At 44.9% G+C, this 19,302-nt stretch overlaps 1 protein-coding gene across 1 annotated transcript in view; it reads right to left on the bottom strand.

The window, feature by feature from the left end:
* Positions 1–322: 322 nt before the first annotated feature.
* INO80 (INO80 complex ATPase subunit) overlaps positions 323–19,302 on the bottom strand; it is a 129,007-nt gene continuing 110,027 nt past the window's right edge. Inside the window, exons 30-36 of the mRNA XM_084904453.1 lie at positions 11,316–11,474; positions 10,659–10,761; positions 8,808–8,896; positions 5,764–5,919; positions 5,298–5,457; positions 4,395–4,610; positions 323–1,825 (exon numbers count right to left, since the gene is read on the bottom strand). Of these exons, the coding sequence (XP_084760579.1) occupies positions 1,608–1,825; positions 4,395–4,610; positions 5,298–5,457; positions 5,764–5,919; positions 8,808–8,896; positions 10,659–10,761; positions 11,316–11,474 (1,101 nt within the window). The 3' untranslated portion in view covers positions 323–1,607. The remainder of the gene's footprint in view (positions 1,826–4,394; positions 4,611–5,297; positions 5,458–5,763; positions 5,920–8,807; positions 8,897–10,658; positions 10,762–11,315; positions 11,475–19,302) is intronic.

Genomic DNA, 19,302 nt, shown 5'->3' with positions numbered 1-19,302 from the left:
ACTGGGACCAGGAAGTTGCTATTAGATTGAGATTTTATATACAAGGTAGGCAAAATTGATCCTGGAGTCTAGTTCCTAGTCGTAACCAGACCACACCCCAAAAACCTTGGCCTTGGCACGCTAGGCAAACTCATAAATCCCATCAAGGATACCACCAAAGAAACGCCACAGGGACATCCCCGTCCCACTGATCGCCTGTCCCCTCCGACCATAGGCATGATGTTGGGGCTGTCCTTTATCCTGCCATACACCCCACCAAAACCCAAAATACCCCTAAGGAGAGGCAGCTGCAAAGACCACAGACACCCCAATTTACATAAAATTATCTCACTCCATTTTATTTAAGATTTTTTTCTCCAGTTAGTAAAAGAAAGATGTGTCTCTCTTTATACATATGTACAAGTTCAGTTATAAAAATAGACAGCACATTCAAAGAGAAAAAAGGCTTGGCATTTTTCTGATTCCCTCTAAACAGCATCTGTACACAGGAGGCTGGGTTTGGGCGGGAAATCTTAATGATTTAAATTAAATGATTCCCCTACCACCCCTACTCCAAAAAAAAGTTTTAAAAATTAATCTATCTAAATTCAATTCCGCGATTTCATGTGTGCAAATTAGAGGCTGGCTCGCCTGGAAGCACCTGCTCCCCCAGGAACACCAGGCCGGGGCAGGCAGGACACCGGCAGACACCTTCCTTAGCCTCTCGTGGAGGGAAGCAGCTCAGGCTGGGGGCGGGGCTGGAGGGTGGGTGCGGAGCTCGCCCCCTCCATCCTCTCCTCCTCACCCTGCTGTCCCTTCCTTTCTCAGTGCAATACAGACAGTGCATACAGCCAAGCAGGGGCTGAAGGGCGAGGGTGGGGAGACTGTGCATTCGGGAAGGGGTGAGGGGAGCCTGTAGGAGGGGCGGGAGGCTGCCCTGCTGATGGAGGTGGCTCCTGGTCTCTTTACTGGCTTCTGGGAGTCCAGGGCGGGAGCTGCTGCCACTGCTGCTGGTGGGACCTGAAGGCTCCCTGGTGTGAACCATGCAGGACGGGAGGAAACGCTAGGAAAACAACTGCCTCCAGGCCGCTCCTGTCACCCTCACAGCCACTCCTGCCTTCTGCACTCACTGCTCTCCAAGGTGACACTGACAAATGGGGTTAGAGACCTGGGCAGCTACCCAAAGACTGGGCATGCCAGATACATGATTTCCTCCCTTCCTAGTCCTATAGGAAACCCCAGCTCTAAAAGAAGTTTCTACCACAGAAGGCTCTTCACCGCACTTGAGGCCTTTGCAAGGGACAGGACCAGAGCTGAAGAGCGGAATGGGAACGAGACAGCGTGCCTGAGCATCTGCAGGGGCTGTCAGGCCCTTCCCCGAATGAGGTTTAAGACGTTCATCTGAGATGCTGCGGGCCTTTTCCCCACAGGCTCCCCCGGAGCACATTCTTGAGCCACAGGTGATAAAAGTGCTCACACTAACCACCTGCCGTCCTTCACTTGCTGCAACTGGTCACTTCTGCCCTCTGACCCGGGATGGAAGAGGCTGCACGGGCAGGCCACCCAAGGCCATGTGCAGGCTGGACCTCCAGCTCGGGGTTTGGTTGAAGGAAGCTGGAGGCTAGGCGTTACCATCCTCCAGACGGGTTGGTGCCTTTGCCCTGCTTCCGGGCCAGGGAGTCTGGGGCCAGGCTGCTGGTCAAGTGGAGGCTCTTGGGAGTCCCAGGAACACTATTTCCTTTGCTCAAAGGGGAACTCAAGGGAGAAGAGGCGCTTGAAGGTCCAAAGTCAGCAAGGCCAGCAGGCCGCCCCATAGATGTCTGCAGAGGACTGCTGGCAGAGATTCCTGTAGAAACGGAGAAGGACAGAGCGTGAGCACCAGTCCTGTCTGAGCTGCCTCAGGCATGACCTTGGTTACTGGAGTCTGGGCTGGAGGAGGAGCGGGAACCCCTCCTGCCAGTCTCCTCTTAGCACATTCGCTTGCTCTTCCTGTCAACGGTTTTGTTTTTCGGTAAGAGGGATGTACTTTTTAAATAGAAATATGACACCCACCCAGCCCTGCCCACATGGCCTCGTCGGCAGGGAGTTAAGGTATCACCTTGGTGCCCAAGGACAGAACACACACTACACATGTGGGAAGCCAAGGGTGAGGCTGAGCTGTAACTTTCTAGGCACTAATGAGCTGTTTAAAAGAGAGAGAGAGGAAGAAAGGGGGAGAGAAGAAACATCAATTTGTTCTACTTACTTATGCATTTATCAGTTGATTTTTAAAAATTTTTATTGATTTTTAGAGAGGAAGGGAGAGAAAAAGAAATATTGAGAGACTGCCTCCTGCACACACTCTGACCGGGGATTGAACCCACAACCTGGCTATGTGCCCTGACGGAATCAAACCTGCAGGGCCATTGGCTGATTCTTGTGTGACCTGACTGGGGATCAAACCCACAACCATCAGGAAGACACTCTAACTCGGGTCGCCAACTGGTGGTCCGTAAACCACTGGTGGTCCGTGAGGTCGGCAAGGTTGGCGACTGCTGCTCTAACTGAGCTACCCGGCCACGGCAGCACTGCTGCCTTTTCTGTGCCGCTCCAGCCCGTGCTGCACCCTTCGTCCCTCCTGCCCCCTGGAGGTCAGGGCTCCAGGAGAAAGTCTGATGAGTGAGACTCTGCCCCAACAGCCTTGGCTGCTGGCAAGATTGTTGTTTTCCAAAGACGTAATGAGGGTTAAGAAACACTGGCTTCGGTTATTATCTTTACATTAGTGGCCCGGTGCATGAAATTCGTGCACATTAAAAGGGGATTATTTAGAGGAAATAATTTAATATTGTTATTTACCCTTTCTCTATAATAGAAGTGTCAGAGATGAAAGAAAATCAGTAAAATGTATATGAAAACTTTACTCCTGCCAGAATCTGGGGCTCACCACAGGACCCAGAGTCAAGTCCCTGCCCGCACACCCTCATTGGGCTCGATTCAGACCCAGCCAGTCCCATCCTTGTCAAACCCTGCCGGGCAGGGGGTGAAACCTCAGGTCTCCTGGCTCTGTGCCAGGATGGGGGGCGTGGCCTGAGGTTCCCCAGCCCAGACCAGGGTCAGGGCATGGCCTAAGGTTCCCTATCAAGCCCCACTTGCAGGGGGACACAGCCTCAGGTCCCCTGAGTTCCCCCGACCCAGCACTGGAGGTGCGCCTTGAGGTCCCCTGTCAAGTGCTGCCAGGTCGGGGATGCAGCCTGAGGTCCCCTATGGGAGTGGGGAGGCGTGGCCTCAGGTCCCTGCTGATTGCTTGTTAAGGCTCCTTATGGGAACCTGGCCTCAGCTGTGGGTGCAGCCATCTTTGTGATGGAGTGATGGTCAATTAGCATATTCCCTCTTTATTAGATAGGACTTGAGCAAATAAATGACAGCTGGCATTCCTACAGGAGGCGGAAGGGGAGGCGAACTAGCACTTCCTGAGCACTCTACTCAATAAAGCCCTTACTTGCTACAAAAACCCTACTAGCCAAATACTGAGCCCATGTTTAAATGGGAGAGAGGTCTGTAACAGGAGCTCCCCTCCTACCATCTTGGTTGTCTTGCATTCCATTGTTACAACTACGCCCCCCCCCCTCCCAACCTTGTCATGGCCACAACAGCCACCTCCTTTCTCAAACTTTCCAGAGCCCATTGTTACATCCTTGGTAAGCTCTTGCCCCTCCAGTCTTGCCAACCTTGACTCCCATTGCTCTTTTTCAAAGCAGCCTGCCTGACCTGCTCGGTAAACCCTAATATGCCCACCTGCACTGCCAATTTCGCCACCAGTCTAAATCCTTCCTCACCCTTCTTCCTTCTGAATTATGGTCTGGCTACTCTGTCGTCAGTCTGTGTTTCCTCCTTTTGATCTACAACCACAATTAAGGCCTCTCTCTCTTTTTTGACTCAGTGCACACAAACTGCCTTGTACTGCTGTTAAACATACTCCACGTACAGCTGTCCCTTCCTACTTCTATTATATACCCAAGAGCAGGGCCCATGTGTTGTATCCTATGCACACAGCAAGTGCTTAATACCTCAGGTGATGGATCACACTGCTGGGTAAACGTAACTATGCTAGCCTGCACTACTGAGATGTACAATAATTACTGGAATATGGGGCTTGGGAAAAACACCTGTTCTCAAAGCAGAAATAATTCTGACTGTTTAAAGTTGCACAGTCCAGAAATTCAGCTCTCTTTTCACAGCTACTTCCACCTCGAAGGTGGCCCTGTACTAGCCACAAGGACAAGGGAGAGTCAGGACCGCTCAACACAGAAGCAGAGCTCGATATGGGCTTTGAGAAGGAGATTCCTGGATTGGGGTCTCCTGCCTGCTTTACCTGGCCGAATGCTCAACAGACTGCCCCCCCTGAAGGGGGCCTCCCAGCACCCAGGCCTCCGTACCTTTAGACACGTTGTACCCGTATGCAGCGAAGGCGGCCGCAGATGCGGCCGCAGCCCCCGCTTTGGCGCCTGCCATTGCTGCAGCACTGCCCGCGGTGGATTTTCTGCTCCGGCCTTTCGCTGTTCCTTTGGCTGTGCTCCCTGAACCTTTGGGGCGGCCTCGGCTTCGGGCTGAGTGGCCACGCCCTGCGGTTGGCATTTCCTGGATGGAAATTCCTGTGGAAACACATGGGCCAAGAGGGAAAATGTCAGTCTCTTCATACGCTAACAGAATCTTCCCCGACAGGGAAGGCTGGCTCTAAGGGGCTTTGTTTCAGGATTTCAAGGGAAATCTATGTCCTCATTGAATGGCTGGGCCACCAAGGCACACAGAGTTAGCTATTGGCTAAAACAGGCCGACTCCTCAAATCTCTCCCGAATCTCCTCTCCAATGAGATCATTCCTGAGTGAGCCCCAGGGACTGGCTACCTGAGACCCACTGCTCACTCCAATGCGCCTGCCTCGGAGAGTCAACCTTTACTCTCAAGCTTAGCCCTAGAGCTTCTCGAGACATAGAAGCCTGCGCCCCACAGAACAAAGCGAGGAAAGGCCCAGCAAAGCTAACTAAACTAGCAGAAATAAGGGTGAAATATGAAAAACTGGGAAGACTAGAAAACAATGAAGTGTGAAATCTTTATAAAGTTCTTATTTTACTTTTCCTAACCTTTCTCTTTTTTTCCTTTCATTTGACAGGGCTAATGAATGATCCTACAAATTCTTTTTGCTTCATTCTACTCTTCTTTAAAGGAAGTATAAAGAACCATTATCCTAGAAGGAATCAGGACCTCATCCCACAACTGAACCAACACTTTCCTTGAGGCAGTGGCCCAGGCCCAAGTTGTAAGGGATAGCAGCACCACTTACCGTTCACGGTGTCCGAGACGGAGCCTGTGATGGAAGCGGGAGAGTTGGTGGCTCGAGACTGAGGGGCTGAAGAGGCTGGGTCATCCACAATGACCAGCATGTCACTGCTGCTCTCGTCAGGCGGGATGGAGCCGGTGTGCAGCTCACTGCTGATGGAGATCTAGAGGAGGAAGGGCCGAGATCACTATTCCTCCCGGCGCCCGCCCTACCTATGTGAGGGCGTGCTTCTCAAGTCTTGCCACTCGTTACCTCTCCTGCCTGGCTTCTCCTGAGTGTTAGGACCCTGCTTTAACCCCTGAGGGTTAGGTCCCTGCTTTAACTCCTGAGAAGCCAGCCTGTCCTCATTTGTTTTCTTATGGATTTTATGTGCAACCCCTTCTAAAGGGGGGAATACTTCAGGAGAAGCAACGACTATAAGGTCAGGATAGTCCCCTGATGTGATGAAGGCTTCTAAAAGGAGACTCACCTCACTGAAAGGGCTGGGCATGGCGGAGTCTACACTAATGAAGGAATCGTCCCCATCAGCAGAGAGGTTGGAGTTATCAGCCGAGGGAACAAATGGGATCACCAAGTTCATACCCTCCTTTCTCCTTTTCCCATCCAATTCATCTTCTTTTTTTTTCTGGGAACACACAAAACAAGACATATGGACAAAGCATGAGGATATACACCAAAAGAAAGGCAGAATCAGGGCAGAAATTTGACTTCAAAATTAAATTTCATTGTTTGTAATTAATGTATTTGTAAGGAAAAAAAAAAAACTTAAAAAATATATATTTTATTGACTTTTTACAGAGAGGAAGGGAGAGGGATAGAGAGCTAGAAACGTCGATGAGAGAGAAACATCGACCAGCTGCCTTTTGCACACCCCCTACCGGGGATGTGCCCGCAACCAATGTACATGCCCTTGACCGGAATCGAACCTGGGACCTTTCAGTCGCAGACCGACGCTCTACCACTGAGCCAAACCGGATTCGGCAAGGAAAAAAAGTCTTAAGGAAGCAGGTAAGGGATGGCTTAATAAGAGTTCACATAGCCCAGTCGGTGTGCTCAGGGGTTGAGCGTGGACCTATGAACGAGATGGTCACAGTTCAATTCAGGGCACATGCCTAGGTTGAGTGCTCGATCCCCAGCGTGGGCAAGAGGGCTAATCAAGGATTCTCTCTCATCACTGATGTTTCTATCTCTCTCCCTTCATCTCTGAAATCAATAAAAATAGTCTTTTTAAAAGAAGAGTTCATGTAGCCCTAACCCGTTTGGCTCAGTGGATAGAGCATCGGCCTGTAGAATGAAGGATCCCAGGTTCGATTCCAGTCAAGGGCATGTACCTTGGTTGTGGGCACATCCCCAGCAGGGAGTGTGCAGGAGGCAGCTACAATGTTTCTAACTCTCTATCCCCCTCCCTTCCTCTCTGTAAAAAAAAAAAAAAGAGTTCATGTATATTCTACCACAATAACACAGAGTTGAAAGGCAGGTTAGTCACACTGAAAGCTGCACCAAGCCTAATCCTCACAGGACACAGTGCATAGCCAGCTCTGGTGTGTGTATCCAAGCTGCAGCACTCACCGGGGGTTGCACTGATGTGGTCTCACAAGACAGAGGGCTAATGCCTTTAGCATATTTTCTGCACATCTGTTTTTACTCTGCCTTCATTTATTTTATTTTTATTTAAAAATATATTTTATTGATTTTTTACAGAGAAGAAGGGAAAGGGATAGAGAGCTAGAAACATCGATGAGAAACACCGATCAGCTGCCTCCTGCACACCTCCCACTGGGGATGTGCCCACAACCAAGGTACATGCCCTTGACTAGAATGGACCTGGGACCCTTCAGTCCACAGGCCAACATTCTATCCACTGAGCCAAACCAGTTAGGACTCTCTGCCTTCATTTTAAATACGTATAAAGAGAATGAAGGTTCTTACCATACACAAGGAATAATGTGTTTTTTTGTTGTTGTTATTTTTTTGTCATTATTTTCTCACTTTACATGTAAAAAGCTTAAGGAGTTAGTGACTGGGCTCCACTTAGCAGGTCTAGTTATTAGGGACCTGGAGTCAATCACACAATGTGCTTGGAAAATTCTGGGACTCACATCCACTTAACTGCTTTTGTTTCTGAACCTGTATCAGGGTTAATACGGTATATCTTTAGCTGTTGTGGGTCAGTGGATAGAGGATCTACCTGCAGACTTAAGTGTCCAAGGTTCGATTCTGATCAAGGCACTTACCTCGGTTGCAGGCTTGATCCCTGGCCCTGGGTGAAACACATGCGAGAGGCAAGCAATCCCTGTCTCTCTCTCACATCAATGTTTCTCTCTGTCTCTCCCTCTCCCTTCCACTCTCTCTAACAATCAATAGAAAAATATTCAAGCGTGAGGATTAACCACAAAAAGGTATATCTTTGTGCAGGTCATATTGTCACTGGTCTTTTCTGAAACTTCTGTGCTCAGAGTAGGGATGGCACCTGATGCAAACCCAGTAAGCCCTACAACGTCCTTCCTGGGAAAACAATCTCCCCTCCTTTGATACTGTTTCTGAATGTTAACATTTTAATTCTAAATAGCACTAAGTAATGGGTTAGAGATTTGAGGATGGAGTCATACAAGAGAATCTGAGGAACTGGGTAGAGATGGCAGCCAGGCTAAGCAGGAACATGATCCTTCATTTCTGGGACTTGTCAGGTTTGGAACCATAGTGGGTACAAACTGTAACGGGGGCATCCTTCAGGCTAAAAACAGTGCTGCTGAGCAGAAGGTACGATCTAGGGTGTGGGCTTTACAACAGAAAGAGCTAGTGTACCTCCTGGGAGAGGATATAATATACACAGGCTCTTAAGCTGCTGACTATAGAGGCTATATGGCCCTGAGGGAAACGAGGTCCAATACAAGTGTGGGTAAAGGAAAGAAGCTGACCTCCACTTAAAACAAACAATTTTAACATGTTTAACATTGACTTTAACCAATCAATATGCTTCAGATAAACCAGAGTCCAGGAAATGGGGCATATGCAATTGTCAGGCTTGAGGGCCCAAAGCTACCAGGATGCCTGGAGCTCAGGTGGCTAACTTGTTCAAGAGCGGGGGCAAAGCAGGGCTGGGGAAGATGAGAAGGGCAGTACAACCCAAAGATAAGCCAAACCCACCAAAAAAATAACTTACTAGAAGGTAGTAAAACCAACTGTCCTTGGACATATAATAAATGAGTCAAAACTCCTGAAATAAGGGAGACAAACAGCTCGAATCCTTGGCATAAATTGTAGAAAAGGATATGTGCACACTAAGCTGGCCAGAGATTTATTTTTCCAGTGGTAGAGGACATGAATGGTACGCTAGCAGAATCATGGTAGAAGGACTGGATCTAATAACCTCTTAATATCAGCAAGAATAGAACACACAGCTGGAGCTGTATAACCAACCAGTACCCAGGAGGGTAAACCACATACTCCAAAGCCTTTTCTATAGGTACTGTCTCACCCCACCACCTTGTCAGCCACCCAAACCTGAGATACCTTCTCTGCGTACTTCTCCCGCTTGCGCTTGCGCTCTTTGACTCGGTTGGTTTCTTCCTGCTGCCGTTTCTCTTCTTGCCGCAATCGTACTATCAAGAAAATAAAAATCTGATGAAGTATCTGAGGCAATCATAATTCTCATTTTGAAATTAAAGTGACCATATCCTGTCCTGGCTGGTGTGCCTCAGTTGGTTGGGCATCATCTGTGCACTGAGGGTTGCTGATTCAATTCCCAGTCAGGGCAGATTGCCGGGTTGCAGGCTTGATCCCTGGGAGGGGGGCATGCAAGAGGCAGCCCATGTTGCGCTTTCAGATCATTATTTCTCTCTCTCTAAAAATCAATTTTAAAAATCTTAAAAAAAAACCCCACAAAAACGAAATGATAATATCCTTTGATATTTATATTCCAAAGTATGACTTCTATCTGTCCAAGTCAGATAACCGGTGGTTTTCTAACTTGGAGAAGGAATAGTTTTTGGATTCTTTTATTTATTTATTTATTTATTTATTTATTTATTTATTTATTTAAATTTTATTGATTTCAGAGAGGAAGGGAGAGGGAAAGAGAGATAGATGGAAACATCAATGAGGGAGAATCATTGATTGGCTGCCTCCTGCACACCCCCAACGAGGAAACGAGCCCGCAACCCGGCGTATGCCCTTGACCAGAATCCAACCCGGGACCCTCAGTCCGGAGGTCAACGTTCTATCCACTGAGCAAAACTGGCTAGGGTAGTTCTTGGATTCTTACAGTTTTTGGTTCAATCCATGATTCAGTTTAACTATGATGGACCTTTCCTTGCCTTTGCTCTTTTCTTTCAGTCATTCAATATCTCTGCATTGCACAGATCAAGTGTGGTTTTGAGTCTGAAAGGGTTTTAGAAGGTGGTGGCAAATGTGAGCACATAAGAAAGGAGCTTCGTCATGTGATGCTACGTAGTCCTCAGAGGCTCACAAGGTGAGTCTGAAACCCACTTTTCTCAAAAGCCAGTAATACACGGGAGAATGGTTTGTATGTTACAGCAGTGTGCTTCTCCATCTTCTCCCCATAAAAAGATTTCTCTGGGCAGAACACAGAAAATTTATTACTGCTGAGGAGTTGAGAAATATAGCCTTCCTGGTGCAAATTTACTTAAAAATATATGGAAATTTTACCTTCTACTCCATAACACATCTTTATTTTGGTTTTAATATCTATAATAATAAAAGCATAATATGCTAATTAGACAAGACGTCATTCTGGACAACTTTCTGGGCGAAGCCCAGGCTGCGAGGAAGCCTGGGTGCCTGCCAGTGGCCAGAGGGAAGCCGTTGCCGGCAGCTGGGAGAAGGCAGCGCCACTCTTGCACAAATTTTGTACATCAGGCCTCTAATCCTATATAATAAAGAGGTGATATGCAAATTGACCATCACACCCTCACACAAGATGACCGCCCCCATGTGGTCAGAAGCTGGCCACTACAAGATGGCCACCAGGGGAGGGCAGTGTGGGCAAACTAGGCCTGCAGGGTAGGGCAGTTGGGGTGACCGGGCTGGCAGGGGAGGGCAGTTGGGGGTGACCGAGCCTGCAGAGGAGAGCAGTTAGGGGCCAGCAGTCCTGAATTGTGAGAGGGATCCCAGATTGGAGGGTGCAGGCTGGGCCGAGGGACACGCTCCCTCCCTGCCCCGTGCATGAATTCTGTGCACTGGGCCTCTAGTATTAACATAAAAATATCTCCTCCCAAATACAGTCTTTGGCTTTGCCTATCCTTGGCACGCAGCCAAGGGTCTCTTTCATTTTCAGATGTGTGGGCCAGAGAAACATCTTTTGTAGGGAGGAGAGAACACTGATAAGAGGTTTAGAGTACATACGTTTCTTTTCCAATTCTTCATCGTCTAGAAGAAGACTAACCACCTCTTTTGGTTTCAAGGTATCTGGTTTGAAGTTCCCACCAGAAATCACCATCCGCTGAATCTACACAAAAGCAGATCAGAATGTCACACCAGCACCTATTTCATGATGGCAAACCTCTGAAGAAAGGAACATGTTTCTCCTTCTGTCCGGGAAGCCCCTGCAGCCCCCATTTTCTTTTTCATGATGCTGACTGGATCAGCTGGACTATTTATTCCTTTCCAAAGAGAAATGACAATTTCTTTGGAAATTAACAAGTCTGGCCTACTATTCAGAACCTGATCGAATTGAGAGTACCAGGGCGAGAGCTTGTGAAAGCAAGACAAACATGAAGGCCATGACTGGTATCCTCTCCACATGAACAACAGCTAGATCTAGGCGATAAACTCCATTCTGACAGAAAAGGAGTGAGAAAGAGACAGGGCAGTAAGAGATTACTATTGTAATAGGACCTGATTTTTTCTTTCTTCTTTACTTTTTCCTTTCTGATTTTATTTACCATTCAGGAAAAGTTCAGCCCCTTTAGACCAACAAAAGGCAAGAGTCTCAAGTCTAGTCAATGGAGTGGAACTTTGTATTTTCTTCACTGTGCAGTACTTCCTCTGCTTCATGCTTACCTCACTCTTCTCCTTAGCTCTCTGCAGGATGCGTTCTTCAATGGTGCCTTTACAGATGAGCCGGTACACGGTAACCTGCTTTGTCTGCCCCAAGCGGTGGGCTCTGTCCATGGCCTGCTGGTCCACAGTGGGGTTCCAGTCGCTATCATAGAAAATCACCTGCATAGGCAGACAAGAACACAGCAAAGATTAAGGGACTCAATGTAAGAGCAGAAATTCTGAGAGCAACCCGGCCACTCATCTCTTTGTATATGACATTAAAATGAGAGGATATCCATTTATAAAACCAAGCTAGTCCTGGGCAAGAGAGCTACTCCGGACTTCTGGACTTTTTTCAGAATTTTCATTTAAAAAGAGGGAGTGGCGATAATATTAATAGTGAATACACACTTAATGCTTATTATTTCTAGTCATTGTTCTAGTTGCTTTATGTATAGTCACGCACTTAAATACCATAATCACTATTACTGAGGTACTATTAAGACCTCATTTTATAGATAAAGAAACAGGCACAGAGGAATTAGAGAATTTATCCAAGATTACACAGCCTAAGTAAGCGGTGGGCCTGGGATGTAGAGAATGTGAAAAAGCCTTCTAACATCAGGCCTATCTTGGCAAGAGACAGACATGGCTTTCCTGGCATTCTCAGGCTCCCTTCAATAGGGTCATTTCCTATCCCTTGAATTCCAGGGTAGAAAAGTTTAAAGATTCCCTGGAAGCTACGTATAGTTTGCTAAACAATGAACACAAACAGCAACAAAATGTACTGCTCCCTCCCCATCCCACAAGTGATCCTAAAAACAACAGATGCCCTGGCTTGTTTGGTCGACCTGCGGATGCTCAGTTCCGGTCAGGGCACATGCCTGGGTTGTAGACTCAATCCCCAGAAGGGGGCATACAGAAGGCAGCCAATCAATGACTCTCATCATTGATGTTTGTATCTTGCTCTCCCTCTCTGAAATGAATAAAAATATATTAAAGCGTGCGCGCGGTATAAATGGATACCTGGTATCTTAATGTTATCTAAGACACACACACAAACACACACACACACACACACACACACACACCCCAACAGACTCCTGGGTCCTCAGCCAACACAGGGCATATCTTGAAAGAAAGCCAGTTTCCAAAATGGCCACTTTTCATGCATCCTTCTCTATATCTAATCAAGTCACCAAATCAATCAGTGCTTTTTCAGAAACCAACCTACCCTTTCTACAATGTCACTGTCCCCATCCTGGACAAGGCACTTACCACCTGTGTCTGGTTCACTAATGCTTCCTGGATTTCCACTCCCTCTGCCAGCTGTAACACACCAAGTTCAAACACCCCCTGGTCATCAGACCCTGCTCTCTCTAGCCTTTCCTAAAATATAAACACGCCCCTCCCTTTCATCAGACAGGTTTCTTCCTGACTTGTATTACACATTTGTTTGTACCACTTTTGCTCAAGCTGTTTTTCTGACCTAGAATCCTTCATCTCTACTGGTCCTTTAAGATTCTGTTCAAGCTTCACGTGTTCAGGAAGGCCTCCTCCCTGATTTCTCCTGCCTCTAACAATGTCTCCTTTTCCTATTCCTCATGAATTGCTATTAGAAATAATGGCTAAAATCTGTTGAGCACTTACAATGTGTCTGGTACTAGTGGGCATACATATCACATTAAATTTTCACAAAGACCTTATGTATTTCTTTCACCTTATAAGTTAGAGATGACCTAACAGTGCTAAAAGTCTCCCCCCGCCTCCCGGCAACCTGCACTATCAACATCCCTTGCATTGCCTACCCTTGTCCAAGTTTCCACTGAATCCCTGTCGTCTATGGGTGCTCATGTGTCCTATTTCAATGTCTCCCATCTAGACCTGAGCACAGACAAGATTCATCAGTGCAAACTAGAATCCCAGATACTAGTTGATTGATACTAGAATTTCTAAGGAATCTGACAAAACCAGACAGTCTAAAAATGTAAACTGAATACTGATTTGTCTCTGTTGAAACTATTTCTCTATTATGCCTTTTCCATTGCTTAACATTATTCCTAAGTAATTTATTTGTTTTCTCATTTAAAAACAAAGGCTTCATTTTCGGGTGACATCACAAGAGGTGGACTCCTTTGGGTGAAAACAGGGGAGCCCACTTGCTGTCTGGACCAGGAAGCCTGGACTCTATTTGCAGCACTGCCAGGAATTTTCTTGTCTTGAGTCCCAGTCACAGCCTCAGCAATCCTTGCCATCTCACCTAAGTCCTAAGTTGAATCAAGCATTTTTGTATGACATGAAAAGCATTTGCTGCCTCTTGTCTGAGCTTCTCTGTAAGGCACTGGAAGCATTTGCTGTGTATGGTTATGGGAGGCATTACTGCCTCTGGTCTGGACAAGCTTGATCAGCTCTGGGAGGCAAGAGACCTCTTTCGGTCCTTGCCTAGTCTCCAAGCTCGTAGCCTGATCTCTGGGATGAGAGACATTGCTTTGCTTCAGTGTTTTTGTTTTTTTAAAAGCAGGGCATTCTGAGGTTTGTGTGACTGGGTAGGTAAGAAGCATGGTGTAAAGCTCTTGTCTGTGGGCTGTGCATGCCTGTAAATATTGTACTTAAGAGTGTCTCTGTGGTTGGGCTTAATTTGTTAAAGATGGGGCATACCCCACTGGCTGGGGGCCTCAGCTGCTTGCGGCAGGTTGAACCCAGAGCACAGATCGCAGGAGCTTCCCAGCAGCTGCCTGGGTTCTTAACCTCGGACACCCCCCCTGCTCTCCCTTCCCAAGGCATCAGCCGCCTGGAACGTGTGCTGGGAATAGCTCTTGTCTGTCTGAAACGTAACTTTGGTTCTGATGTTCTTTGCTTGCTTTCTTATCTTTTGGGGACTTAGTTCGCTCCTCGCTGTTTTATGAACACAGGAAACCCTCTGTCCCTGCTGTTTGGGCTTTCCACCGCTTAGATCCTCAGACCCTCAGACCAAAGAGCAAGACGGTCATTTGCCTTGCTGGGTAAATGTGAGGTAAGGTTCTCAGGCTAATGCCCCAGTCCCACCTTCTGAGAGTAACCACTTATTTAATTTAGAGGTTGTTTTTTGTTTCTGTTTTGAAATAGAACAAGATCTCTTCTAATATGCAAGATTTCCATGTTGTTGCATCACAATGATTCTACTCAGGAAGAAAAATATGGAAATAAACCTTTTAACCACCAAATCTTTCTCCTAGAAGGATTGGAGCTGTAGAAGAGCCCTCAAGCTGGCTGCAGAAGCGGCAGCCCCCTTGGAAAAGAAAAAAAAAGAAAGAAAAAAAAAAGGGTGCTTTCATATTAAAACTGGAGTTGTTGCAGTCTTGGAAACAACTGCAGAGTCTGATATCTCCTTCTGGCCCCATCCCTCCCCTTTTCTCCAGCCCCCTAAAAATTGTCAAGGTCATCTTATCTGTTACAAAATTTGCCAAGAAAATACCTTGGGTAATAATTGGTTTTAAAATCTCATAAATTTGTTAAGACATAATAAATAGGTATAACTAAAATGAAGGGTTTCTAAAAAAATGTTTTTATCTCAGAGAGAGGAATGGAGAGGGAGAGATAGAAACATTAATGATGAGAAAGACTCATCGATTGGCTGCCCCCTGCATGCAGCCTACTGGGAATTGATGACCTCTGGTTCATAGATTGATGGTCAACCACTGAGCCACACCAGCCAGGCTAGAATGAAGGGTTTTTATAAAGCTTTGCAGTATTAACTATATACACCTAAACATAGTTTTCCAAAGTCTTTGGGTAACTTACAACTTTGGAGTTTTGCTGTGTTAAATATTAAAAATTATTAAATATCTAAGTATTTTGAAATGATAGGACATTGAAATCCTATATAATAGAGGTAATATGCAAATGGTTGTTATGCTGTGGCACATAATGACTGATCAGCAAGAGGGCAGGGCAGCAAGCTAGGTACACAGAGAGCTACAAGTGGTGATGGGTGTGGCGGCCAGCTGAGGCAAGAGGCAGCAAGCTACTTGCATATGGATTTGTGCACAAGGCCACTAGTATTAATATAAGTTTGCCTATGTTTGGCTTTGAATCTGTTAATGAACATGTCTTGTCGTTTATTTAAATAGATTTCTTAAAAATGTGAATGCATTATTAATCTGAGGAATGTTAATTACTTGTTACCAAAAAGGTTAAGGTTTCTAATAATTAAAATTTTAATTACAATGGAAATTATATGGTTTTGGTTATATGGAATTGAAAAGAGATGATTCTGAAGTTGGTTATTTCTAAACGAGTTAAGAAGAAGGAAAAAAAAACTGAAAGGGACTAGGAAATTTGCAGAGGGTCTGTGCAAGTTTAAAACAAATTATATGAAGGAAGAAGAAAAAAGAAATATGTAGGTAAACTGAATAATACACTTAATTGATATATGAATCTATATTAAACTAATACAGAATTTGGTCTTTTTACAGTCTACTAAAAGGAAAACAGCTTTTTCTGTATTTGCCTAGGAAGCAAAACTTCTGCAAAGTATTGAAATGGTTATATATTGTTATATTAATCATGTAATTGATTACTTTAAAAAAAGCCATCTTCTTAATCATAGGAACTGAAGTTTTATTAGCCTATGTTTGTGTTTAATATCCTTTTTTAAAATTTTATTTTATTGATTTTTTACAGAGAGGAAGAAAGAGAGATAGAAAGCTAGAAACGTCAATGAGAGAGAAACATCGACCAGCTGCCTCTTGCACACCCCCTACCGGGGATGTGCCCGCAACCAATGTACATGCCCTTGACCGGAATCGAACCTGGGACCTTTCAGTCTGCAGACCGACGCTCTACCACTGAGCCAAACCGGTTTCGGCTTAATATCCTTTTGTTGTTACTTTGAATGAATTCATAATTTAATACTATTTCATCATAATAATTAATATACAATCTTTTGGTCAAATATGTTTGACAACCATCAAACTTTCTTTAAAAGTCTGAATTTTAAGAAAATTTTTCTTGACCTAGAATTGGCTTTAAGTCATTCCAACAGGACTTGGAATACCTTAAGGACTTGTTTTCTCTCTATAAAGGCAAATTTTATGCTTACAATACATGGGAAGCTTTGTCAAATAAAGAAATAATCATTTATGTATGCATATTAAAGTGGATGTTCTAGAAATTATATAAAAATCTCCAGGAGTCTATAAATTCAGATATACTTCCATTTATAACTGTTATTCTGGAATATTGTGTTTTGCAGAAAGGATAGGGTTACATGTCAATTGCATTATAATCAAATCCATAACAGTGCCATTTTAAATTTCTTCTTGTTAGAGACAGTCTCTGTTTTGTTATAATGCATTTGCAAAAATATTACATCATCTGAGAGATCCATGGAAAGGACTCCGACTTATTTTAAGTTACATATTTCTTAGAATAGTTTCAGATAATCCCCTTTGAACGGGATGAAAATTATTAGAACTCTATAAAGTATCTAGATTTGCCCTAGCTAGTTTGGCTCAGTGGATAGAGCATCAGCCTGCAGACTGAAAGGTCCTAGGTTCGATTTTGGTCAAGGGCACATGCCTATGTTGCAGGCTTGATCCCCATAAGGGGTGTGCAGGAGGCAGCCAATCAATGGTTCTCTCTTCATCATTGATGTTTCTATCTTTCTCTCCCTCTCCCTTCCTCTCTGAAATGAATAAAAATATATTTAAAGTATCTGGATTTATAAAAGTACTGGAAAGAAAAATCAAGAGAAACAAAAATTGATTATAGGACTGAATGAACTGAAAATAACTATCGTTTTTGTTGTTGAAAGTACTGCTGATTTTTAACCTTTTGTTTTTCAGATGTAAGGAAATTTGTTTCTGTTCTTAAAGTAATTTGGTAAATTATACTTTCATAAGCAATATTAAGGCATTTACATTTTCCTCCCTACCTATCCCCTCCAGAATTTGGAAACTCTTAATGAGTGACTATTATGGTTCGCATGGCAGCATATTTATTTGCATAAATCCAATAAGAATCAAATTTCTTTATAATAGGACATAAACTCAGTTTCCAAGTGTGGTTTTATTAACCAAGACATTGACTGGAATGATATGTCTGAAAGTGACATGCCAGGACTATGGATGGCACCAGAAAGCTTTGAGGAATGGAGATTGAATTTGAACCGATAAGCCTTGAAGAAATAGCCTGGTACCTTGCTTGGTCACATGGTTCATGACAGTCTTTCCAGGTAAGGAATGAAGGTTGCTTCCTGAGAGATGGCAAGGTGTCCTCAAGACATACAGGAAACTTTGGCTTTGGCTTCTCTGCCTTGAAGGGCCACAGTTCACTAGAGCTCAATCTAAAAAGATTCTCTATCAACTAATGAAATCCAGCAAAGCAAATCTGATAAAGCCTGTGTGATCAATTTGATCAATTGCTACTCTTGTGTTTATGCAAATAGGACAAAAAACAAAACAAAACTAGACTTGAAATAATCTCTTTGAAAATAAGGGTAATCGTAGGGAGAAAAATTAATGCTTTCATTAAAACTACAATGTCTAATTGTGGGTATTGGATCCCAGTATAATTAAATGTCTTCAAAGTTTTTTTGTTAATCCTAACCAGAGAATATTTTTCCCTTGATTTTTAAAGAGAGTGGAAGGGAAGGGGAGAGACACACAGAGAGAAACATCAATGTGAGAGACACATGGATTGGTTGCCTGCATTCAAGGTATGTGCTCCTGACCGGAATCGAACCCAGGATACTTGTGTCTGCAGACCGACGCTCTATCCACTGATCAAACTAGCTACTATGTCCAAAGTTTTGTTTTTAAGGCTGTGTCTGTGTATGCCACATTGGTCCCATACCTCACCAGAAATGAAACTACAATCTATCTGATTGCCACTGTGTGGTATCATTCCACTGGAAGCCTTGAAACTAAAAATCTTCTCAACTGGTTTATGACTTACTGCATGCACTAACCTCTGTGTTTTGTTTGCTTCTGTTTTCATAGAATAAATGCCTATATTTACATGACTGCTTGCTCACACAGTATAGGCTCACTGTAGAAGCCATCAGCATCACTGTGTCCTAAAAGTAAGACTAAAACCATTAGACTTATGACTCAGTCAATGAAGCATGGATTGTCTACTGACTTCACTTTAAACTGTTTTCCCCTTTTTGGCTCCCTCCTTCTTTTGTCAGACAGGGAGGACTTCAGAACTCCGCCATCGCATAAACCAAAAGCAGTTACTGGAGAGACCCAACATCCCTTTTCCCTGAAAGAATTCAGAGTCAAAAATCCATAAGGGGAAATTATAATAGGCCAGGAATAACACAATTCAGCAGCAAGACACTTTCCATAGAGAACTAATCTCACAGATATAGGTGATAATATTAACAGAGTGGGAATGATTGGGAGGAAGGGCACACAGTAAGAACAGGACGACACCCTGGCCTGTTTGGCTCAGGAGTGAGAGTGTCCTTGGCCCGTGGACTGAACGGTTGTGGGTTCGATTTCGGTCAAGGGCATGTACCTCCGCTGCAGGCGCAATCCCTGGGTTGGGGCACACGCAGGAAGCAACCAATTGATATGACTTTCTCCCATCCAAGTACTAACCAGGCCCGACCTGCTTAGCTTCCGAGATCAGATGAGATCGGCGCATTCAGGGTGGTATGGCCGTAGACTGATATGTCTTTCTCACATTGATGTTTCTCTCTCTCTCTCTCTCTCTCTCTCTCTCTCTCTCTCTCTCTCTCTCTCTCTCTCTCTCTCTCTCCCTCTCCCTCCCTCCCTCCCTCCCTCCCTCCCTCCCTCCCTCCCTTATACTCTCTAAAAATCAATGGAAAAAATATCCTCTGGTGAAGATTAATAAAACAAAACAAAAAAGAGTAGGACCATAGTTGTTTACTGATTATTCACCTTACTAACTATAAATAAGAGGCTTTCTCACGGGCCTTGGGAAACTGGAGGATGAGCTGCAAGAAGACAGACGGGGCGGTGAAAAGGTAAGAGACACCCTGGGGCCTAGATGGGTCCAT

Source organism: Pipistrellus hanaki (genome assembly GCF_964339955.1).
Source record: "Pipistrellus hanaki genome assembly, chromosome: 1".
NCBI lineage: Eukaryota > Metazoa > Chordata > Mammalia > Chiroptera > Vespertilionidae > Pipistrellus > Pipistrellus hanaki.
This window is presented reverse-complemented; position numbering and strand designations above follow the sequence as displayed.